The 24,532-nt window shown below is 44.8% G+C and overlaps 2 protein-coding genes across 8 annotated transcripts; one reads left to right on the top strand and one right to left on the bottom strand.

Annotated features, from left to right (window-relative positions):
* Positions 1-934: 934 nt before the first annotated feature.
* On the top strand, positions 935-17,149 carry LOC127782500 (mediator of RNA polymerase II transcription subunit 9-like). 2 transcript variants are annotated; one of them, XM_052309710.1, is made up of 7 exons: positions 935-1,090; positions 1,177-1,307; positions 2,839-3,044; positions 5,709-5,771; positions 6,570-6,650; positions 16,635-16,693; positions 16,767-17,149. In XM_052309710.1, exons 3-7 carry the CDS (start codon positions 2,853-2,855, stop codon positions 16,828-16,830), a joined length of 459 nt encoding a protein of 152 aa, XP_052165670.1. In that variant the 5' UTR covers positions 935-1,090; positions 1,177-1,307; positions 2,839-2,852; the 3' UTR covers positions 16,831-17,149. The 2 variants fall into 2 exon arrangements, with proteins under 2 accessions (XP_052165670.1, XP_052165681.1); XM_052309721.1 differs by having other exon boundaries at positions 940-1,090; positions 1,182-1,307.
* A 1,920-nt stretch (positions 17,150-19,069) lies between these two features.
* Positions 19,070-24,280, bottom strand: LOC127782464 (tyrosine--tRNA ligase, chloroplastic/mitochondrial). 6 transcript variants are annotated; one of them, XM_052309699.1, is made up of 8 exons: positions 22,502-24,280; positions 22,111-22,205; positions 21,072-21,477; positions 20,913-20,934; positions 20,502-20,588; positions 20,240-20,338; positions 20,084-20,165; positions 19,070-19,246 (listed from the first exon to the last, which is right to left on the bottom strand). In XM_052309699.1, exon 1 carries the CDS (start codon positions 24,203-24,205, stop codon positions 22,712-22,714), a length of 1,494 nt encoding a protein of 497 aa, XP_052165659.1. In that variant the 5' UTR covers positions 24,206-24,280; the 3' UTR covers positions 19,070-19,246; positions 20,084-20,165; positions 20,240-20,338; positions 20,502-20,588; positions 20,913-20,934; positions 21,072-21,477; positions 22,111-22,205; positions 22,502-22,711. The 6 variants fall into 6 exon arrangements, with proteins under 6 accessions (XP_052165659.1, XP_052165651.1, XP_052165637.1 ...); XM_052309691.1 differs by having other exon boundaries at positions 20,913-21,477; XM_052309677.1 differs by having other exon boundaries at positions 20,502-20,934.
* Positions 24,281-24,532: the final 252 nt, after the last annotated feature.

The following is a 24,532-nucleotide window of genomic DNA, read 5'->3' as shown; positions in this document are numbered from 1 at the left end:
TTTTTTGGTTTTCTTTTTTCCCGTACGTTCCTCTTTTTTTGTTTGTTCTGTTTTTTTTCCGCGGTTTTTTTTCACACGGTTTCTTTTTTTTCGGTTTCCTTTTTTCCCGCACGTTCCATTTTTTGTTTGTTATGTTTTTTTCCACGGTTTTTTTTCGCACGTTTTTTTTCTATCCATATTTTTTTTTCAGTTTTTTGGTTTTTTAATATGTACGTATACAAAGTTTGTATACACGTATGCAAAGTTTATATACACGTATAAAAAAGATACGGATAGAAAGTTTGTATATGTACGTATACAAAGTTTGTATACACGTATGCAAAACAAACTTTCTATATATACGTATATAAAGTTGGTATATTTTGTATACATATATAAACTTTATATACGATATATACAAACTTAGTATTTATATACATCGTATACAGATTTTATATTTGTGTATATGTTTTTTTATACATATAAAAAATATACATATACAAAATATATACACATATATATACTTTGTATATGTATATAAAGTATATACATATGTATGCATTGTAGATGAGAGAGACTAGAAGGCCAGAACTGACCGCGCGACGCGCGCGACTGATTGCTGATCAGCCAGGCGCGGTGTTTAGATTCAGGGGTGTAAAGTTTTGCTGTGTCACATCAGGTATTATATAGGGTTTCGCATATGGTGTTCGAGCACTAGTAAAAAAACTAATTACAGAATCCATCATTAAACCGCGTGACGAATTTATTAAGCATAATTAATCCATCATTAGCAAATGTTTACTGTAGCATCATATTATTAAATAATAGAGCAATTATGGTTAAAAGATTTGTCTTGTAAATTAGTCATAATATGTGTAATTAGTTTTTTTTTCTAGCAGGTATTCAAACGTAGGTATCGATGTTACAGGGCGAAAATTTTGGGGTGGGATCAGGGCCTTACCCAGTTACCCTCGCCATTTTTGTGCGTATCCCTCCTCGTCAGTTTGCCCTTGTCCACCGCCTCCGCCTCCGCCTCCGCCGATCCCCATCCATCCCGCGAGCGAGCAGGGACGCCGTCGTTAGTCCTGCTGCTTCCGCCGCATCCATCCTGGTGAGCACATCCTCCGCACCGCCGCCTGCGCCGATCCCCATCCATCGTGTGTAATTGTTCCTAAGAAGAAGGAAATCGTCGTTCAGTGCAGTGCGGTGCCTCGAGGATATTTCCCTGTTCCCTCGGTGTTGACTCCTCGTGAATTCGCCCGCCGCCTGTGCCGCCGCCGATCACCATTCATCCCACGGGCAAGCAGGGGCGCCGTCACCGCATCCTGGTGAGCATCCATCCGCTACGCACATCCTCTTTCTCATCCCTCTTTACCCACGCTTTCTCGAATTTGTGTTACCATAGCTTCTCTTCTAGAAATTTGCATTAACCTTAATTCTAAGAACAGCCTGTTTGCTCCCAAAAAGTTTGGGGGTTCAACTGAACCCCAATGTCCCATGTTAGATCCACCCCTAGCTCATGTTCTGGGCAGACATGAATCTCTGAATCTCCTCCAGGACCTTATTTGTATGGTGGGTCAGGCGATCAAAATCAGTCACCTGAGCTCGAAGCATCAACGGGAGCTCTAATCCATCACATTAATCCAATAAGCCGGCAGCACTCATCAACTGTCATTGATGCCTACCTTAATTGTCTTGTACTGCCATAGGGACCACGTTAGCCCGAAGCCCTCTTGTTGTTCTGTAGAGCTATACCTCACCAGCCACCACTACTGGCATGTTGAAGCTTCCCGCCGAAGCAACAATTTGATGATTAACATCTCCAATCACTCTACACTTTGCATGGTTTAATTTTTGTCCCTCAACTCCAAACTGGGTAAAACCCATGTCCGAACTTTCAAAATTAGGTAAACCTCGTCTCTTCACCTGTTGATAGTTGTTTTGATCCATGTGGCTCCCACATGGGATCCGAGAATCCGAGATAGTAGTTGGGTCTGCTTGTCATGGAGAGGTTTTGACAGATATAACATCCGCATTGGATGAGAGTGGGAGTTGGTTTGATTGTCTTGAAAACCGTACCCCCATGTAACATCCGCAATTCCGCATTGGCTGAGAGTGTCATTCATGTAAATATTAGTTGTTCACATCTTCGACTCAACTTATTATTTTTCTAGATTTCTTTTTATTCTTTGCTGCTCTGTTTCAAACAACAATCAATATATTTGATACATAGCTAGAATTTTTTTGTTTACAACATAATAATAACAGCCCGTGCAAATGCACGTGTATGTGGTTACAATGAACTGATTGTTGACTAAGTAGATTGTATTAATCGTGAATTTTAGTAGGATTTTGTGTTAAATAGTATATGCATTTGAAAATAGAAATAACATGTACTCTTTAGTTTTAGGGGGTGTTTGGGAACTAGGGACTAAAGTTTAGCCCCACTTTAGTCCCTCCAACCAAACACCACCTTAGTTTTCCAAAAATAATAATTCTATAATTCAAAGTTTACTATGAAGCTATACATTGGCCATTGTGGACTCTCATTTTAGTGTTGTATTAATTTGATTTCAAAATTAAAAAAATAGCAAGTTGTAACTGATTTGGATTCCTCTCTAAGTCTAAGCATATATAATTTGAAAAATATCCAATATGTTTATATATTTACAGTAACAACAATAAAAACCCAATACAACGCACAGGTTGGCAACTAGGAGTGTTAATGTTTCTAAACTCAGCGAAAGCTACAGTAACTTTATAGTAAACATTGAAGATATGGGGGAGGCCAAGCCATTGCTCGTCTCTGCCTATCTGTGTCCCTGGTCCTACTCCAACCATGTTGGCACTGTTTTGCAGAAGGGAAGAGGAAGATGGATCAGCACCACGTGCAGCAGCAGCAGTATGTTGACCCTTATCGGACAATGGTGCTGTCACCACAGCCTGACCACCTCAATGCCCTCCAGTACAATCACCAGCAGCAGCCACAGCCACCACTGCAAGCAACTCCACCACCACCACAACATCACCATGCCTCACTCGCCTCCCACTTCCATCTCCTCCATGTAAGTCACAGTCCTGATCTCTTAATGCTTGTCTTTGTGTCTAATAAATTGAAGGGGAAGGATGTCATGACAAATTTTGGCTGCCGGAGTGCCGGTAGTTGGTCTTCCATTATCTAAAAAAAGTCTATACACACAAAGGTTCAGCTCATTCTGCAGTTGCAACTTGGCCATAGAAGCATCCTAGAGGCTGTTATTCTCTTGCTATATTATAATTGGATAACTTAAGTGCAAATTGTCTGCTGCATCGTCTCTTGTGAAGAAAAAGGTTGCTACAAACTATGCATTTTGCTAATTACATGTCTTTCTTAAGTTGACAACTGTTGTAAATCAAGTCTGCTCGAGTTATTTATGTGTCTGCAAGAGCATTAGTGTATTGGCTGCCACTTTTCTGTGTATTTGGATGCTTACGTGTTGCTTCTGTCCTTTTAGGAATATAGAACTTCACTATTATGCATGCTCTACAATGCTCAGTTTTCCATAATTGTTACTACCTTCATCCCGAAATATAAGGGATCTTTTTTGGACGGAGGTAGTACCAAATACTACTTACACAGGAGGTCACTATATTTGCACACCTGTATCAATTAACTCTATGAATCATGCAAATTATTTTCTTGCCTCCCTGAACTTGCTTCTATTCGTATGTTAAGTCATTATTGAGATAACTAACAGAATGTGGTGATCTGGTCAGCACCAGTGGATGGTGTCAGTACATACTCCAATGTGGAAGAGTACTTTTAGGGCAGTGGTGGAGCTGGAACCATATTGAGGGTGGTGCCCTACTTTACTATATAGATGGCAGCAATTACTCTAAATAATGGTATTTGTTCATTTGTAGATAACTATTGACACAAAAAATCATTGAGTAGCAAGTAAAAGTGCTTACCGAAATATAAGATGAAAAGAAACCGCAAAGGGGAACATCAAAAAATACATAAAAGACGATCAATTTATGCAAAATACATCCTCGGCCTCAAAGCTGTCAATCTCAATATCATCGATAGGTAATAGCCTACAATAAAAGCCGAACAGAAGTTAGAAACATATTAATTTCAACTAAAAATTTATATCCAATGAACATGTAAAAACATAAAAATAAATGTGTTACCTTTTAGTATACTCGTGTTCTCATGTTCATAAAACGGTCAACTACAGCTTTGTTGGTTACTCTTCTCATTTCTTCTTTCTCCACATAGCAAATAAGACTATGACTTAAGTAGTCATCACCCAACTATTGTCATCTTGTTCTGAACAAGAATTTCGTACAGCTACATTATTGGAACTATCGGGCGCTTTCCTCTTGAGATACTTGTCCATAACCTGTCAATTAAATAGTTTTATTATGTTAGACTTACACTGCACAATAGAACAATGTATACCCCCAAAACAATTAAGCAATGATGGTGTCACAGTATGCTTACAATTTTACTAAGTGATGGTTGATGGACTGATGGCTGCAGGACAATAGGACTACTTGTCCCTTCTAGAGATCAATTGAAACTTTCAGTTCTTCAAACTTTAAACCCTACCTTATATAAATCTGGATATTGACAGGGTGCTATCAACAAGTTACAAATGAAACTAATATGATTAAAAATAAGACTAGAACTAGAAGAGAGGATAAATTGAAAGTTTGGAACTAATTAAAAGGAAGATAATACATCTCTTAATTTAGTCTCTTGCTTGTGCACTGCTGACTGCTCGGCTGCTGGCTGCTGGCTGCAGGCTGCCCCTGTAGTCTGGCTGCTCGCTGCCGCAGTGCCGCTGTAATGCTGCCGGCGGCCGGCTAGGGCGACCAGCACCAGGCCAGGACGGCGAGCAATGGCGAGTCGACGACCAACGGCTGAGCATGAGCAGCAGGAGTAGACGGCGACTCGGCGAGCAGTGGCGAGACGAACAGACACACAGCCGCGCAGATGCTGTATTGTGGTTTGGAAAAAGAAAGAAAAGAAAAAGCAAAAAACGGGAGTTGAGGAGGTGTGCGGTGCCGGCATGGCTGTGATTGACGCTCGAGGCGTCGTCTCGCTTCCAGTAGCCCAGACGTCGCACTGTTTTCATGGGCCTTAGGCCTTCCACGACTTGCTTATGGGCCAGGGGTGGTGCACGAATTTGGGCCAAGAGGTTCCCATGTGGTGAAAATAAGGGGGTAAGTACTAAATCTGAAAATTGGGCCGGGTGCCTGGGAACCCCCCTAGGCCCATTGGGCTCCGCCCCTGTTTTAGGGGTCTATTTATTAAATAATAAGTTATCAAAAAGGACTAGAAATTCCTGCACTGTTAAATTAAGCAATAAGTGAATAGGATAAGAGGCAACAATGTAGTAATTGGCTGGGAGAGGGACAACAGCTGCCATTCTGCCACAAGTGGAGTAGATGGACTAAGATGTGAATAATTAAATATGGATGCTAATTTTAGTCAGGTGGGTGAAATTCTGAAAAGGAGATTTGCTACAATCAACGAATGAAATACCGGTGTGTTTTTTTTAACATTAAAAAGCTATTTTTGAGCTGCTTTTGGAATTTAACATGTGGCAGTGTAAATGATGATTGCTTGTTATGGAATATCCGCCAAGCACATCTACACAATGGCGTATATCTAATTTTCTTATTTCATTTACAAGAAAGTACTACCTTTACAAATCAATGGTTTTTTATTTGTTTATCAGTTGACGACAAGATTAGCTGATGCTATTGGAAAGGGCACAAGGGATCAAAATTCTGATGCACTGGTAAGAAATTCATGTAGCTCTTAATAGTGTTTTAATAAATTGATGTGATTCTACTCCATGATGCATGATTCTTGTTGTAAAGAATGAAATTAATTTCTCTTTGGAGTGTACATATTCTTGGAAAGTTTATTGTGTAGGAACTATTTTTCAGTTGTTTTGCTTCATAAACTTATTATGAAACCACTTCCTGTTGTAATATAATATGGAGGAAATGTATGGAATATGCTAGGTGACTGATTCTTACCATATAATATTTTCTACTGAGAGCGATGAATCTGAAAGACAATATGCCAATGTTGTCACATTGTCGCTGTGTCATATGCCGTCCTGGTGATGGGTGGCACTTGCCTGGGGTCCTCATCTAGGATGAGAGCTAGAGGGAGGGAGCTGAGTTTATCTGTTTATGTGTTGCGCTACTCCTTTCCTTTTTATATTTTATTTCCGTAGCATTGCTATGGCCTGACCTGGATGCCACCCTGGCTCTGTGGGCTTACGGTGCCTTGCCAGAGCACCGTGACAACATCAATATACTTGAATTATATTATTATAAACTACATATTTTTTATAGTTAATATGTACACTGAACTGGGATTAATGCTCTCTGCGATCTGTTTCCACACTCTTTATTGATGCTATCAAACTTTCCAGTTAGTAAACCTGCGTATTTTGTATCTCATATGTGCCTGTGCAAAATTGTATAACTTTCCAGTTTCCACTATCCTGTTATTGTTGTACTGCTTATAATGTTATAGCATGAATATCTGAGTAATTAGATGGTCTTTTTATATGTTTGTGTAGGTTGAAGATTTGACCAGTCAATTTGCTAGGTGTCAACAACTATTAAACTCCATATCGGGAACACTAAGCTCGAAATCTATAGTAAGTTTTGTTACATCTAATGAGGTATTTGGCTTGTTAAATTTGCTATGCGATCTGATCACATAGTAATAGATATCGTTAAATCTTCTTTGTTGTAGCTAGGCTGTAATTCAAATACATGGTAACAAATAACAGCGTGATAGAAATCTGGTATGTCCCATCCTTGGAAATCAGTAATCTGCCGAGTGCCAACGTACACATTAGATCTAGTTCTTGTGATTTTTTGTCTGAATTGTTGTCTTGCCTTTCGTATTTATGTGGTGAATTGCTTGTTTATATGTTCATTGCATGGATGATCACTTATTCGAACCAAACGATGGAAAGGGTTTCCATTCCATTCCTTGATTCAGCCAGACAAAGTCGGCATTTTGCTTAATCCATTTCAGTTTCCAGTGTTTCTAAGTTCCAACACTACCTATATGACTCCTTCTGTTGCACGAAGACTGTAAGAGTGAGGAGACACAAAATCTAAGAATCACGTAATGGCATTTCAAAGTTTTGTAGCATTGAAGCATGGTAGGCAGGAAATATTCTAATACTATGCTCATGATTCATCAATTGACAAGCATTATATGAAATGACCCTTCGATTATAGGTGGAGTAATTTTACTAAACAAGAATAACTAATTTGTAAGTAGTTGGGCATACAGTTAGCTGTTCTGACTAATATCTAATACATAGCTCAATGTTTGTTTTCATGAAAAAAGATGGTGACTGAGATGATAATAATTCTAATAGATGGTCCGGTAATAAAATATTTTTTGAAATCTAGCGGCCATTTTGGTTTGCTACCAAAATGTGCCCTACGAATTCATTTGGCAACTTTAATAGTGCTTTGATATTGTTTGGATTGAAGCCAATTTATAGCTAAATCAATGTGATATTATACCAAATTGTTGGTAGAACCAAAACTTGCAAAGAACCAAATATTGGCGATATGGCATGAGGCCCTTCGACCAAACCTGCCGAAAGCATGCGACCGATGGGGATTCAAGCCCGAGACGTCAGGGTTAGTCAAGGCGAACCCCCCCATGGCGAAGACTATGGAGCAAGGATGGCGAGAGGCAGGGAATCGCAGCCAAGCTAGAGGCCTCCTGGGCGAAGGACGCAAGGCGAAGAGCATATGCCGAAGGGGGACGACTTCGCCGTAGCAGGTTCGGCCCCGGGAGGGCCGAAGAAACTATCCTGGCCCATCAAGCCTAGGGGTCAATTGGGTCGCCAATAACCTGTCGGCCCGCTAAGGGCCCATGGACCGCAATTACGCTATGTACCCATGTAAATGTCCCTTTCATAAGGGCAACCATGTAAATTCCCCTGCATAACGAAAGCCCTAGTAGTAAGACCTGTAATGGGGGCTATAAATAGCCCCATAGGGCCATGTAATGGGGGGCTCCCAAGTAAAAATTCTCAAATTAATACACTTTACTTCTTTTCCAACCACTGTCGAGTGACCACGTCTTTCGGCGTATGCGGTTGTCGTTTCGACAACAGCTGGCGCCTACCGTGGGGACCTCCGAGCGAAACCACTGAGAGCGAATGCCACCGAAGAAGGTCGTGAAGGAGAAGGTTACAAGATGAAAGGAAAACAAAGCCGGGGCGGATATGGCCGGCGAAGAGGGAGCAGAGCCTTCGGCGCCCGTTGCCGAAGATGGAAGAGCGCCATCTGCTTCCGCACCTGCGCCATCACTACCGCCTTCAGCCCCTGCCACCTCTGCACAGGTGCCAAACGCGGCTGACATGGCGAAGGCGGCTGCGGCGGCAAGGTCACTCCAGACCAGGGCGGAGATCCTTTCAACAAGCCAACTGCTGGTGCCCCAAGCCGCTCCGTCGCAGCCGGCAGCGGCCCCAACTGCGCTCGCCGCCGTGCAAGCCCAAGTCAACCCTGATCCCGAAACACAAACCGAAGCCGACATGGAAGCCATGCGACAGAACATGACACGACTCCAAGACATGCTTCGCCAAATGCAAGAACAGCAGCAGGCATACGAGGCGGCAAGGCGGTCCAAGGTCACTTCGGCCCCAATCCTCCAGTATTCGGCAAGCTATGTCCCACCCCAAGTTTATCCACAAGTACCGACCCAACCCTTTCCGCCACAAGTTGCGCAAGCGCCAATGTACTTCGCCGGGCAGCCATCGACCGCAGCAGCGCATCCGACCCCTCACGTGCAACTGCAAGCTCAACCGGTCGCTGTCCAAGTACACCCTCAACCGCCTGGCCAAGTGCCACAAACAATGGCAGAAGGGGCTTCGGCTCTGCAGGCACAGCTCCAAGCTTTCCTTCAACAGCTCAGCCAACCCCACAACATTTCAGGTACAATCCCTTTGGCTCACCCGGAGGGGAATACAAGTCAAGGTGCGTCTAGTTGGTTGCCGTCGAATCAGCCAGGTCTGGGGGCTTCACCGTGGAGTCAAAGACCGCAGTTCGACTTCATCAATGCTGCTCAGGCACCAACCGTTTGGCCGCAAGCACCAACGCCAGGCTTCGGAGCAAACCGAGCACCAAACCAGGTCGCCATGACATGGTCACAGCCAACTTTCGACCCATCCATGGCAGCTCAGCAAGCATCACCAATCGGAGCCGGGCAACCGAATGCCATGGCCCAACCTCACGCGCAAGCCGTGATTTCGCCCTTCGCCTCGCCGTAACCGCAGCAAGGTGCCGTGAATAGGGTAGGGGGCGAAAAGGGGCTACCGCTGAGTGGGGGAATCTAGACCCGTCCAATCCCACCCCAGTTCAAGTTCCCACCCGTCCCACGCTACTCAGGCGAAACTGACCCAAAGGAATTCCTCTCCATTTATGAGTCCGCGATCGAAGCGGCTCATGGCGACGAAAATACCAAAGCAAAGGTAATACATCTCACTCTAGACGGCATCGCCCGTTCTTGGTATTTCAATTTGCCAGCCAATAGCATTTACTCATGCCAGCCAATACCAAAGCCAATAGCATTGTCCTTAACTTTCGAGGCACCTATGAGGAGCCGAAGACGCAGTAGCATCTACTCGGCATTCGCCAGAGGCCGGGGGAGTCGATAAGGGAGTACATGCGTCGCTTCTCGCAAGCCTGGTGCCAAGTTCAAGACATAACCGAGGCGTCTGTCATAAACGCCGCTTCGGCCGGTCTACTCGAGGGTGAACTCACAAGAAAAATCGCCAACAAGGAACCACAGACGCTTGAGCACCTACTTCGCATCATTGACGGGTACGCAAGGGGCGAAGAGGATTCCAAGCGACGGCAAGCAATACAAGCTGAGTATGATAAGGCTTTCGTCGCCGCTGCCCAAGCCCAAGCACAAGTTCAAGTTGCCGAACCACCTCCTCTCGCTGTTCGCCAGCCTCAGCCGGCGATCCAAGGACAACCGCCAAGACAAGGTCAAGCCCCCATGACCTGGAGGAAGTTCAGAACCGACCGTGTGGGCAAGGCTGTGATGGCTGTCGAAGAAGTGCAAGCCCTCCGCAAGGAGTTCGACGCCCAGCAAGCAAGCAACCATCAGCAGCCTGTCTGCAAGAAGGTCCGAAAAGACCTCTACTGCGCCTTCCACGGATGTTCTTCGCACACCACGGAGCAATGCCGAAACATTCGGCAACGTGGCAACGTGCAAGATCCAAGGCTGCAGCAGGGAGCAGCTGTCGAAGCACCTCGTGAAGCAGCTCAAGAACAAGCACCCCCGGCCGAATAGCGCCAAGATGCGCAGTGCAGAGTAATCCAAGTGATTACAAGGGCCGACCCGCCGATCCAGCTGTCGAAGCGACAAAAGAAGATGCAGCTACGAACGGTCCACAATATCACTTCGGCAGGCGAAGGGGCCCCGCAGTATCTGAACCAGCAAATCTCTTTTGGGCCAGGAGACGCCGAAGGAGTAATGTTCCCGCATCAAGATCCTTTGGTGATCTCGGCCGAGATAGCTGGTTTCGAGGTCCGGCGAATCCTGGTTGACGGAGGGAGTTCGGCCGATGTCATCTTCGCCGAAGCATATGCCAAGATGGGGTTGCCCACCCTAGCCCTTACCCCGGCGCCAGCCTCGCTCCGTGGTTTCGGTGGAGAAGCAGTTCAAGTACTTGGCCAAGCACAGTTGTTGGTAGCTTTCGGCGCAGGGGAAAACAGACGCGAAGAGCAAGTATTGTTTGACGTTGTCAACATCCCTTACAACTACAACGCCATCTTCGGCCGTGCAACCCTGAACAAGTTCGAAGCTATTTCCCACCACAATTATCTCAAGCTCAAGATGCCCGGCTTGGCGGGAGTGATCGTGGTCAAGGGGCTTCAGCCTTCGGCCGCTTCAAAAGGCGATCTTGCCATAATCAACAGAACAGTACATAATGTTGAGGCCGAACCACATGGCCGGGCGAAGCACGCGCCAAAGCCTGCCCCTCACGGCAAGATAATCAAGATGCAGATTGATGACGCCGATCCCACAAAGCTCGTATCGCTGGGGGGCGACATGGGCGAAGAAGTGGCGGCAAGCATCCAAGAAGTACTCAAGAAAAACAGTGATATCTTCGCCTGGGGCCTCGATCAGGTGGGAGGTGTTTCGACAGACCTCATTATGCATCACCTGGCAGTTAAGCCGGATGCCAAGCCAAGGAAACAGAAGCTGCGCAAGATGTCCGTTGATCGCCAAGAAGCAGCAAAACCCGAAGTCCAAAAATTGCTCAAGGCTGGGGTCATTCAAGAGATCGACCATCCTGAGTGGCTGGTGAATCCAGTGCTGGTTCGGAAGTCAAACGGCAAATGGCGCATGTGTATCGATTTCACAGACCTAAACAAAGCATGTCCGAAGGACGATTTCCCCCTGCCACGGATCGACCAGCTCGTGGATTCAACAGCTGGCTGCGAACTCATGAGCTTCCAAGATGCATATTCCGGCTATCACCAGATCCACATGAACCCGGCCGACATCCCCAAGACAGCCTTCATCACACCATTCGGCACGTTTTGTCACCTCAGGATGACTTTCGGCTTGAGGAATGCCGGAGCAACCTTCGCCAGGCTGGTGTACAAGGTCCTTTACAAGTAGTTGGGGCGAAACGTGGAGTCTTATGTCGATGATATCGTCGTAAAAAGCCGCAAGGCTTTCGACCACGCGTCCGACCTACAGGAGACCTTCGACAACTTGCGCGCAGCGGGTATGAAACTGAATCCTGAGAAGTGTGTTTTCAGCGTTCGCGCAGGCAAGTTGTTAAGCTTCCTTGTTTCTGAAAGAGGCATTGAGGCGAATCCTGAGAAAATCGATGCCATTCTGCAAATGAAGCCCCCGTCGAGCGTACGTGAAGTACAAAAGCTCGCAGGCCGAATTGTGGCACTCAGTCGATTCCTCTCAAAGGCAGCCAAAAGAGGTTTGCCCTTCTTCAAGACCCTCCGGGGCGCGGGAAAATTCAACTGGACACCTAAATGCCAAGCAGCGTTCGACGAGCTAAAGCAATACCTGCAAAGCCCGCCAGCTTTGATCAGCCCAGCACCAGGAAGCGAACTGCTACTATACTTGGCAGCTTCGCTAGTGGCAGTCAGTGCTGCCCTCGTCCAAGAAACAGATTCAGGCCAGAAACCGGTCTATTTCGTCTCCGAAGCATTGCAAGGAGCGAAGACAAGATACATTGAGATGGAAAAGCTCGCTTACGCCCTGGTAATGGCTTCGCGCAAGCTTAAGCATTACTTTCAGGCCCACAAAGTCATAGTGCCATCGCAGTACCCTTTGTGCGAAATACTCCGGGGCAAAGAAGTTACTGGCCGGCTTAGCAAGTAGGCAGCAGAGCTATCCCCTTTTGACTTACATTTTGTTGCCCGAACTGCTGTCAAGTCCCAAGTGCTAGCTGACTTTGTGGCCGAATGGACACCGGCACTCGCCCCTGAGCCCGAACCCGTCGAACAGCCCTGGGTGATGCATTCCGACGGTTCGTGGTCGCACAAGGGGGCGGGCATTGCGGCAGTACTCACTTCGCCAAGTGGTGTGCTGATTCGGTATGCCACAAGGCTGCAGTTCGACATAACCAACAACGCAACAGAATACGAAGCCATTCTTTTGGGCCTAAGAAAGGCGAAAGCAATGGGGATTCGGCGCCTACTAATCCGAACCGACTCTAAGCTGGTGGCGGGCCATATCGACAAATCCTTTGAGGCAAAAGAAGGGATGAAGAGGTATTTGGAGGCCGTTCGGTCTATGGAAAAGTGCTTCACCGGCATAACAGTCGAACATTTACCTAAACCTAATCACCGGTTTCGCGGCTGTGCTGGAGATCGCCAAGAGGGTGTTCGCTACGACGATATCTTGCGGTCGCGTAGGCGAAACATGAGAGCCTGCCCCGGATTTCGCAGGGGTAGGGCTGGGGGTATAACCATGAGAGCCATCCTCCTCAGAACCGGCCTCCGCATCCTCCTCTTCCTCCTCCCCATCACTTTCGACGGCGGCCTTCGCGCTACGGCGAGTTCGGACTTGGCCGCCTTTCGCGACCGCACGTTTGCGTTTTTTCAAAGTGCCAGCCTCGTCATCACCGGCCCGAGAGGGGTTCGATCGGCTTGGCAATTTGCCGGTATAGACACGGTTCACTCGGCCGTCAGCATGGCGCTGGAGCAAGCGGGCGAACTCGGCTGTGGTTAGAGCTCCGATCATCTTCGACGCCTCAATCTCAGCGTCTTCCAAAGTCCGCACTGCGAAAAGAGAGGAACACAACCGTTTAGCCAAAAAAGCGCTTCCACGAAGGAAGTATGCGGCCTAAGTCGAAAACAAAAACCTTACTTTCGACCCCGGCGGGGAGAACAAGGCGGGGAAGCCCAAGAACTTCTTCGCCCTCGTTCACGGAAACGTCCCACACACGAGGGAGAGGGGAAATCCGAAGGAGACAAAACTCGTCGCAAAGATCCCGGGTGCTCAGCCGCCGGGCAACCTTGCGAAGGAGAATGAGTCGGGACTCAAGAGTCCCGTCGATCTCCACGTTTGGCTTCGCGTTGATGGAGACGGCAGAACGCTCAAAAAGCAGCCAGTTTGCCTGAGTATTTTCGGTGTAGGGGTTGCTGATATAGAACCATTTCTGCATCCAGTTCCTGTCCCATTTCGCCATCGATGCAGGCACTGGCCAAGCATCTGAACGCTCCGGCCGCAGCATGAAGTTCACGCAGCCGAAAACGGTTTTCCTCGGACCCGCCGGCGTTTGCACGTCTTTGGTCGAGGCGGCGAATAGCTTGGCGGTAGGGGCGAACCCACAGGTCCGGCACATCCAAGCGAAAACCGCCATCTTCGGGAACGCTGACGGGCTAAGTTGGGGAAGCCTAACCTCATACATCGAAAGCACCGAAGGCAAGAAGTTGTCGCATGGGAGGCGAAGCCCAGCAGCGAAGTATGCGGCGAAGACAACCGTTCGCCCATCCCCAGGCGAGGGAACAACGGCCTCGCCCCCACACGATCCTTGGCCCTCTATGAGAAGACCGGATGATACCAGTTCGCCCAAGTCGGCCTCTTTGACAAGAGATTTGCCAAGGAAGCACGACCATCCTTCGCCAAGGCTTCCAGGATCTTCGCCAGTTGACCCGGCCTTGGTAGGCTTGCGGGGAGCCATTAGGCTTGTAGCATAGGAAAGAGAGGTAAAAAGCCGAAAGGCTAGGAGCACGACGATGGCGAAAAAGCTAAAAAACAGGAAAGCGAAGAGAGCACGGAGCGTGTAAAGCGGTAAAAAGGGGGAGAGCACGGGGGGAGTGAAAAATGGCAGGCCGGTTTGCGGGCATATATAACCCTGTAGTGAGACCGTTCGCCTGCCAACCAATCGAGCTCTGACACGTGTCAAAGGGCAGACGAAACGGTAAATTCCCATCGGGATGGTGCTGAACAGTAAAAAGCCCGATTACGGAGAAGGAAAAACCCACAGGGCCTATTACTATTCATAGTAATAAAAGAGACTAAATAAGCCCCCATCGACGCTTTGCAACGAACGTGAAGAGGAGATTTTTCTCAAAGAAATTTTTTCTAAACGTAGAAACAAACAAACTTTACTTGTAGGAACAATATAGGTTTCGACAGGAGCACCGGTCGAAAGAGGGCGCCACATACCATACCACATGGTTTGCACGGTTTCGGCCGAAGCTCCTATCTCACCCTTGCCCGTGAGGGGCTTGTTGGCGATATGGCATGAGGCCCTTCGACCAAACCTGCTGAAAGCATGCGACCGATGGGGATTCAAGCCCGAGACGTCAGGGTTAGTCAAGGCGAACCCCCCCCCCCTCCCCCCCCATGGCGAAGACTATGGAGCAAGGACGGCGAGAGGCAGGGAATCGCAGCCAAGCTAGAGGCCTCATGGGCGAAGGACGCAAGGCGAAGAGCATATGCCGAAGGGGGACGACTTCGCCGTAGCAGGTTTGGCCCCGGGAGGGCCAAAGAAGCTATCCTGGCCCATCAAACCTAGAGGTCAATTGGGTCGACAATAACCCGTCGGCCCGCTAAGGGCCCATGGACCGCAATTACGCTATGTACCCATGTAAATGTCCTTTTCATGAGGGCAACCATGTAAATTCCCCTGCATAACCAAAGCCCTAGTAGTAAGACCTGTAATGGGGGCTATAAATAGCCCCTAGGGCCATGTAATGGGGGGATCCCAAGTAAAATTCTCAAATTAATACACTTTACTTCTTTTCCAACCACTGTTGAGTGACCACGTCTTTTGACGTATGCGGTTGTCGTTTCGATAACACCAAACAAGCCCTAAATTAGGTTATCTACCCCCATTATAGTTATTCTTGACTCAGGGTTGATATTAAGACCTTGTGATTACTGTGATTACAAGATATATCATAATGTTAAGAGAATTTCTTCAGCATCCCTGAATATTACCAAAAATTCAGAGCTTTCCTTCACTTCAACTGATTTTTTTTTATTTCTCTGGCCTGCCATTGAGAATTTAAGCTTTCGTTTAATGCCATTTGATAGCTTGTTCCTAACTTTATGTATTCCTCCCATTAACTTTATTGGAGGATTGATTTTTCCCTTTTTCTGCAATGGGTGAAACTAGCCTGCATATTGTGTTAGGTAATAGGGCCAATGTATAATCGTCTTCCTTCTCTCTCTCTCTCTCTCTCTCTCTCTTCCTTCTGTGTGTGTGCGTGTGCGCGCGCGCACGAGCGCATGCCAGTGTGAGGGGGAGGGATGCTAAAGGAGGTCAAAGTGGCCAAAAGGACACGTCCACACCCCACTAAATTATAGCTGCAATCTGGAGCAGAAGAGGGGGGAAGAATGTGAAGAAAAGGGAGAGGAGAAGATAGATGCCAGAGTAGGGTGCTCAGAGCTCAAAGTGGCTGACAAGGTATTGGTTTCTACTGTATGCCACACCTGCCTGTGATGCAGAGCAGAAGGGAGGGGATGGATAGGGGAGGATAAGTGAGAAATAGGGGTAAGGTGCAGGAGGATAGGCTAGGCAATAGATGTAGTGAATGCAATGTACAGACAGATGGCTGGACGTAAAGAAGGTAAAGGCTAGATCTAGGAGGTGAGCTTGTTTCAGTGGAGATGGGATCAGTTTCTAAGGGAAAATGGTCACACTTGACATTGCTACTACAACATGATGGAATGGTATCACTCGACAAAACGTGAACACTGGATGGTAACTAATTGTATCAATGAACTTCACTGTTATAAAGCTAAAGTCACTGTTACAATACCAAATTTACGAAAGAAATATTAACTGTCAGTATAAAATTGTTATTTTTAGCTCATTTTTCCCTGTTAGAGGTTTATGCTCAGTCTTAATGTGAGTCCACTAAAATCTTGGCTGGTTTTTACTTTGTTTACTAATAACCAAGAGAAACAGTAAATGAGCAACAATTTGACCATAAAATTTTCAAATATTTTTTGCAGATAAACCTAGATGCCTTTGTAAGAAATTAAAATAGGACATTTATGTATTTTGTGAAAATCTTGACATGTGCTACTTAACTTCTTTCTGAGAGGAAAGAACCAGTGTTGAGCAAGCCTACTCATGGCAATTGTTTCTTTTTCTTACCAATAGACAGTTGAAGGACAAAGGAAAAGTTTGGAAGAAACGCAGCAGCTCCTTGATCAGAGGAAGTAAGACAACCATTCGGTGAACCAAGCTCTGGATATTTATTTATTTGGTACTGACCAGCGTTTAACCTGACAGGGATTTGATCACAAAGTACAGAAGCTCCGTTGAAGACCTGCTCAAGGGGGATACAAGAAGATAGTAACATGGTGACTGTATGGTAGCGTTGGAATGTTAAAGAGGAGCTCGTTGCTACATGTGATCGTTTTCTAATCAGCATCGGCTACTTCTGTAATCGAGGTAGCCTTGAAGTTGGTCTGGCTTAGGAACATACTTTCAGTTTGTGCTATCTCATATTGTTGGTGGGTAATGGGTTCATGGGTTTCTGAGACGAGCATGCTGCCCAGCTTATATTGAAGGTTTACTGAGGACCAGTCATTTTGTTTAATGGGTAAATTTGATCCATGCCATTGCAAACTCATTGTATTGGAAAATTGCCATTAGTATTTATCTATTTGGAATTTCACGCTTATTCGATATATGCCGCTACTTACCCCTTCAAGATACATTCTAAAAATTTTGGACTGAATTGTCCGTTTTCTTCATTCATCCCCTCCTCTCCTGTTCGGAGATATTAGAATCTTATGAATATGAGAGATCCTATCAGGTATCTTAGTAACTTGCAATCTTATGATCTTGCTAGGCTGAAACGATATCGATCTCATTAAGGTATAGTTTCATAGTATTCTAATATTATGCGAGAGATCTATATGATTCCATGAGATTGGTAGGATATATGTTTCGATTGGTGGTATTATTTAAATTAAGGCGGATTTGAAAGTAATGTGTATAGGCTTTAATTTTTATAATGTATTACATCTCTTTTGATAGGATCCTGATCCTAAGATACAGTAAGTTAAAAAATGATCTTATCTGAATCTTCCTACGTGAAATTCATTTCTTTGAAACAAAATGATTCGTCTTCATTAAACCTCACATAGAAAAGTTTCCAGATCACAGCCAAAGAGCCCACAAGCAATACAACATTTGAAAATTAATGACGCAAGAGTATGACTTTTTTTCTTGTTATCACGGAGTAATTTGGGTTTGATAATGCGTCACCAAGTTCAAGAGAAAATGACCTATGACTATGAGAGCAAGTACAAAAGGTTGAGCAGCCAAATGCAATATTGTCAACGTCAAAATCCTACACGAAGAAAAGGGAAGGGAGAGAGAGAGAGCAAAGCAGACGCTCATGCAGAATAGCTCTGAGAAAAGATGCAGTATCGTTTGCATGGGAATCCTCTGACATCCGATAGCTCTCGTACCTTCATTCGGCATCGGACGGAGTCAAGCTAGAACAGCGGATAGCCTCAGCACATCTATAAAGTAATATTCTAGAGCATGCAAACATGCCACCTTATTATCCACATGCATGCAACATCATCTATAATTCGTTGAATTCTATAAATCAACATCCAATCATCTTCCTTCACAATATTTTCACAATATTTTTAACACACACATACACAAACACATCATTTTTATAATAATTAACATATATTCGTTCATATAATCAAAGTGCGAAAATATCATATTTCGCTTACAATCTCATACAGAGTCTACTAAATATATTTCTTCTCTTTGAACATGGTTTGACAAACCATTTTTATTTGTTGGGCCTGTTAGGTAAGCTGGTTGCAGTGGCTGCGGCTGCGCTACAGCACATGCAGCCGAACAGGCCCGTTGTTAATAACTAATATTATTTTTACTTTTAGCTTGATTATTAAAAAATATTAAAAGTTAGTTAGGAATCACCGCAGCAAAGCGCGGGAATCACCGCAGCAAAGAGCGGGAATTACCCAGTATGACACAAAATCATCCACAACCATCGATGCCACCTCTGAGCCACAGCCACTGGCGCGGTGGCGCCGCTAGGAAGAAACTGGGGGAGAGGGGAAGGCCTCTGCGCCGTCGCAGACTCCATCAACACCGCCACAGCTTGCGCCTCCCCGGCGAGGCCCCCTTCATTGCTGCGCTCTTCCTGGCCAGCAAAATCGAGATGGCTCCTGATTGCCCATGGTCTTCGGCCGCTCGTCGTCTCCTACGGCGCATGTGCGGGTGGAGCTGATCCCCGAAGATGCAATTTATCCAAAGCAACGATGCATTGTTATGACTTGTGAGATTTTGCATTGTTGTGACTTGTGAGATTTATTGTTAAGAGCATCCTGAGTGCTGCAATTTCGTCACAGATTTGATCCAAGTCTGTATTCATGTCAGTTGTCTCAAATTGCAGCACTACATGATGTATATGTGTACACCTTTTATTTTTATTTTTTTGCCATTTTGCAAGCAAACATTAGAGTATGGGACCAAATCTATAAAGAAATGCTAGGTGGGTGGTCTACTTGATTCTTAACTGTTATCAGATAATCAGGTCAGGTCAGGTGGTCTACTTGATTCTTAACTGTTATTCTCATTTGCACAGAAAGTTCATAAAGAAATGCATAGTACAGAAAGGCAGATTATATCAGATAATCAGAGTTGGGGTGGGTTGGAATATTAGGCTTGGTCCACACAGCTAGAGACTTCCTACCATAAGCGCATTTCACCTTTTCCTGCAATTGGAGATTTGGATCAAGAACAAAGCGAATATATCAGAATGCAAGCTATGAATCGAGTTAGTTAATTGTTTGCTGAACAGTAGAAACTATACTTGGTAGATTTTTATAATTGCTACTTTAAGGGGAACAAAAGAAACTCTATCCTGTTTTCGATTGTTTTGACATGCGGTTTGATCTTTTCTTAGCAGTTACCGACTTACTGTAATCAAGCGAACTCTCCGATGAGAACTTTGGATGAGCTGTAATGTTGCCAAAGCAATTCTTTCCATGTTTTTCCCTCAAGCCTGGAGAGATGACAGATGTTGTCATCAGATGGGCCTCTCAGGTTGGCCCATTGATATTTCCTATTGGTTGGCCCATTACGCGGCTTCTTTTCTAGTATAATCTATACATATCCAGTAGAAGATGCTATATTTTAACCAGCAAAGTTGCTATATTTAGGTACAGAGGTAATAGCTAGCAGGGTGGCACTATTCAACCTTTAGCATTTGACGGCGATGCTATGCACTACAGCAGATGCCAATGGCAGAAATCCAAGAACCGGTTTATGTATATGCACTGGTGTCTGGTGCCAATAAACAAATCTCTTTCAACCGCCAACAACTTATTGAATTAGTAGCTCCATTTTCCATATAATGTTTTCTAGGGAAGACACCATTTACTTTCAAAGCAGTACAGTACATAGAGAGTGGGAAGGAAAACTTTCAAAACCAGGGTCTAGATTAATATATTAGGCTGCAGCCATAAAAACACCATCATTTGTATCCCTGACAACAATCCCACACCCACCAGAATCTGCATCTTGTAGAAAAATAAGTCATCACAGTTTACCTTTAAAATGGGAGGCAAATTTGCATTTTCAGCTCATTTCACCTTTAGCCTACTCTTTCCTCAGTTTCTCCACAGCAAAACACTAATCAAGACAACAAAAGTTAGTAATCTGAAGTTGATAAAAAACAAATAAAATTAGTAGCACCTTTAGCATACCTTATAGTTGTATTTTGTGTTACAAACCTAGCAGATATTTCAGGTCCAACAAGAGTGGTCATTTGTGCCCTGTCCACGCTGGCAGGCACATGTGATGCTCTACGGTGCCAAAAGTGGCAAAAAAAAATTTAGAAAAGCTTCTCTCCAATTAATAATCAATCCAAAAAGGATTCAATGATTAGCACACAATATATTCTATCAATAAAAGTCATGGCAGGATGTCTAAATGCTTAGCACATAGAGAAGCCTAACAAGTACATACAGTTTCAGATGTCCTTTTGAGACCAATTGCAAGAGCTCCGTCATAACATCATTGAACAAACTTGAGAGAAATAAATCTGCTGGTTACCTGCAACGTTGAAATGACATAACAAAATATTATGATATGAAGTCAGAAAATTATTATAAATATTATTGATGAGCTGAAGCGCTAGAAGAGACTATCATTTGCTATCCATTCTGTAAGACATCGAGGGAAGTAGTTTGCAAACAAACATATAAGTAACACAATGAAGGGCAAAGGTTGTGTCTCAAATAAATTAAGTATGCATAAAAGAATATCACTAATCCATGAAATAACAAAATGCAAAAAAAATTTGTAGACAGTGACCAGCAGAAGCCATATTCCAAGGGTGAGCAACAGATACAGCACCAGCCACAGGAGTACCCTCACCTTATTCTCTGTGACACATAACCTAAAAGGATGACAGATAAGAAATACATAAAGAAAATTGCAGTTCAATTATTCAATACCAACTGCAGTAAATAGCGAATTGCATGCACGTGAGGAGATTATGGAAAATAAAACAAGAATATTGGCACCTATGCTTACCCTAACAGCAAACAAGGGAGCCTGTGGATACTTCTAATGAAGGTAATTGGAAAACCACATGGATATCTTCTGTCCATCCAGCACAGTAGAAACAATCATACTGCAAGGATAAATAGTTTGAGGAACAAGCACCAGTTGAACATGTTTCAGCAATTGCTACCAAACATGCAATTCTGTGACATCTTTTTTCCTGGTGCAAGATTCTGTATTTGAGGGTTTGCTAATTTCCACATGCTCCATCATTGATTTAGGCTTAACTCCACTTCTCCCATTTCCACTCTCGTGAAGGGATCCAAGTTTCAACCAGGGGATCTGGCCCCACTTCTCCCATTTCCACTCTCCACCATATTCAGTTTGCTCTCCTAGAAACCACCATATTAATTCTAGGGGACAAAAAGCTGAATTCCTACATTAATTAAAAAATTAGAAATTCTCACTGTAATCAGTAAAAATAATAGATCATATATGTCGAATTTTCTCACATGTGAATCCTACAGCCTCTATTAAGCAATGCAAAGGAAGAGATTGTTTTCCGCATAGAAGTTAAAATTGAAATAAATAGTTGTCCGTGCAAATTAACATTACACAAAATTTCTTGCCCGTGCAATGAATAGGTTGATTATATAACTAACTGCCTAGTCAATCACTTAATTAATACTCACTCCAGTTTTTAATAGATGATGCCATTGACTTTTAGACATACGTCTGACCATTCGTTTTTTGGCAAATGCCTTTTTGAAACTTCTATCTGTAGTTCATTTTTTGGCAAATGTTATCATCTTTTGCATCTCTAGACATTGGTTTACACAATTACGTTTAATAAAAGCAATGTCAGTTAAAGCAGATGAATCTTCAACTTTCTAATGCCATATATCATTAAAAGATTTGCCTATGAAGAAACTTGCAGTTGTGGAAGAGACTGCTACATCATGTTTGGAACAAGTTCAGAAGGTAGGCAAACATTTAAAATGGATTTTATGGCAAATTTCTAGATCTTATTTATTAAACCAAATTTGGTAGCGCAATCATAGGGACTTACAGAAGCAGTAAAATCACTAGTTAATCCAGTCATCACAACAAGAGGTGTTGAATCATCCCCAGAAAGGACTACATCTCAAAAGCCAATATCTGCTTCTGCAACATAGAACTAAATCATCAGGCATCTCTTGCTAGCCTATCAATCTGAAGCAATCAAAAATCATCAGCACCTTCACAATCAGAAGCTAGTAACTAATGTAAAGCAATGGTTCCACCATCACAAACCATGTATGGTTGCCCATGTTACAGAAAATTCAACAAATATGATAAACTAACAAAAACTATAGCTGCAGCATCGTTCTAGCTTTATCTCATGGTGTCCAAACTAAACAGAACATGAATCTCTGCCATATAGTAAATTTAAGTCAGTTAGGTTTCTGAAGTAAACTCACACAAAGGCAGTATAGGAGTTTCCTTTTCAAATATTGGCTGCTCAACAGAAGACTAACAGTATCATCAGTTTAATCATTCCAGTAAAGTGGCATTAAAATTAATGCCGATGTTCATCAAAATTAATCTTAAATTCTTAATACAAGACTTCGTCTCATTCCTTTGCTCCTCAATGATAAAAAAATTTAAATGCAACGAACAAATTAAAACAATCAAGATATCCTCACAACCATCTTGTTCTTCTTTCCAGCAGATAGCAACAGCACTTTCCCATCAACTACATCACCTTCCTCAACCAACTTATCCTCGCTATCAATTCTTATGTTATTTAAGTATAGCCCCCCTTGCTTAATAAGCCGCCTAACCGCTGATTTGCTAGCAAGCAAACCTGTGGAGACTGCTAGATCAACCAGGGGAGACTTCAAAACTTGGCCATATGGCAAAAAGCATGATGGTACGTCATCTGCTATCCCCTCAATTGTTTGTGAATCCAACTGAGTCTGTGCCCCAGGCCGTAAGGCTTCCGTGGCTTTCAACGCTTCCTCCAATCCCTCCTCGCCATGCACAAAACGTGTGACCTCTTCTGCAAGCCTCCTCTGAATTGTGTTCGGCACATAGCCAGGCTTCTTCATCGACTCTTCCAGCTCCTGAATCTCATCCAGGCTCATGAATGTCAGTATCTTCATAAACCTTATGACATCAATATCTGGCACTGAGAAGAAGTACTGATAGAATTTGTATGGTGACAACATCTTGGGCGAAAGCCAGATTGCTCCATCCTCCGTCTTGCCAAACTTTGTCCCATCACTCTTCAGCAGTAGTGGGAATGTCAGGCCGTGTGCCCCCTCAACCTGTAAAATCTTCCGAATTAACTCAGTCCCTGCTGTGATGTTTCCCCACTGATCACTTCCTCCAATCTGCACATTAACACCCATATTGCGGAACATGTAAAGGAAGTCATACCCCTGCAACAGCTGGTAGGTGAACTCAGTGTAGCTCATTCCGTCCTCGGACATAAGCCGCTTCTTGACACTCTCCTTGGCTATCATCGTCCCAACACGAGCGAATCTCCCCACCTCCTTGAGGAAATCCAGCAGCGTGATGTCCTTCCACCAGTCATAGTTATCAAGGATCTGAAAAGAACCCATCTTTTCTCCCGAATTGACCAAAGCCTGCTCATTTTGCTCCAAGTTCAAGTTTTTACCGGATTGCGAATGTTGGGAGGGCTCGGGTGCACGGTCAAGGATCTGGCCGATGAGCGATTTGATAGCGTTGGAGTTGGTCTCGACGGCGGCGAGGTTGAGCTCGGGCCGCTCGGCGCTCTTTCCAGAGGGGTCACCGACACGGCCGGTGGCGCCGCCGACGAGCGCGACGGCGTTGTGACCGCAGCGGCGGAACCAGGAGAGCACGACGAGCCCGAGGAGGTTCCCGAGGTGGAGGCTCTCCGCCGTGGGGTCGAAGCCGCAGTACGCCTTGAGCTCCCTAGGGCTCGCTGAAGCCGACCCCAGAGACTCAGAAGTGGTGGCCTCCACGAGCCCCCGCTCCCGGAGCACCTCCACTACGCTGCGCCGGATAACCGTGGATGCGGCGGCGGCACCGGCCGGGGCGGCGCTGGCGGAGAGGCTGCGGCTCTGGCGGAGGAGGAGACGGCAACGGTGAGGGCGGAGGAAGGTTCGCAACGAGGCAGCCATAGCGATGGAAGCCATCGCCCAAGGGAGAAACGGATTAGGAGGAAATTTGCTGTGCGCCCCCGCCCCCCTCTTCCCTGGTGATAGGGTTTCCGTACCACCCCACCCCCTAGTCAATACAAAGGGATTGTTTAGAGCATCACGAGCTCATCCAAATATCATCTTCATATGTCCACATGTATAGCTATTTAAAAAAGATTTCTCATTCATATCTCTTTCTACTCCAATAAATAATCCATGTCACATCTTCCTATATTTTATTAATATCTTCCAATTAATCTTATACTTGTAATTTTTAAGAGATATATTTTGAACGACTAAATGCTAACGTTATTATTTATCACG

This window comes from Oryza glaberrima, chromosome 1, assembly GCF_000147395.1.
Source record: "Oryza glaberrima chromosome 1, OglaRS2, whole genome shotgun sequence".
NCBI lineage: Eukaryota > Viridiplantae > Streptophyta > Magnoliopsida > Poales > Poaceae > Oryza > Oryza glaberrima.
Note: the sequence above shows the minus strand (reverse complement) of the source record. Positions and strands in the feature narration are given on the sequence as shown.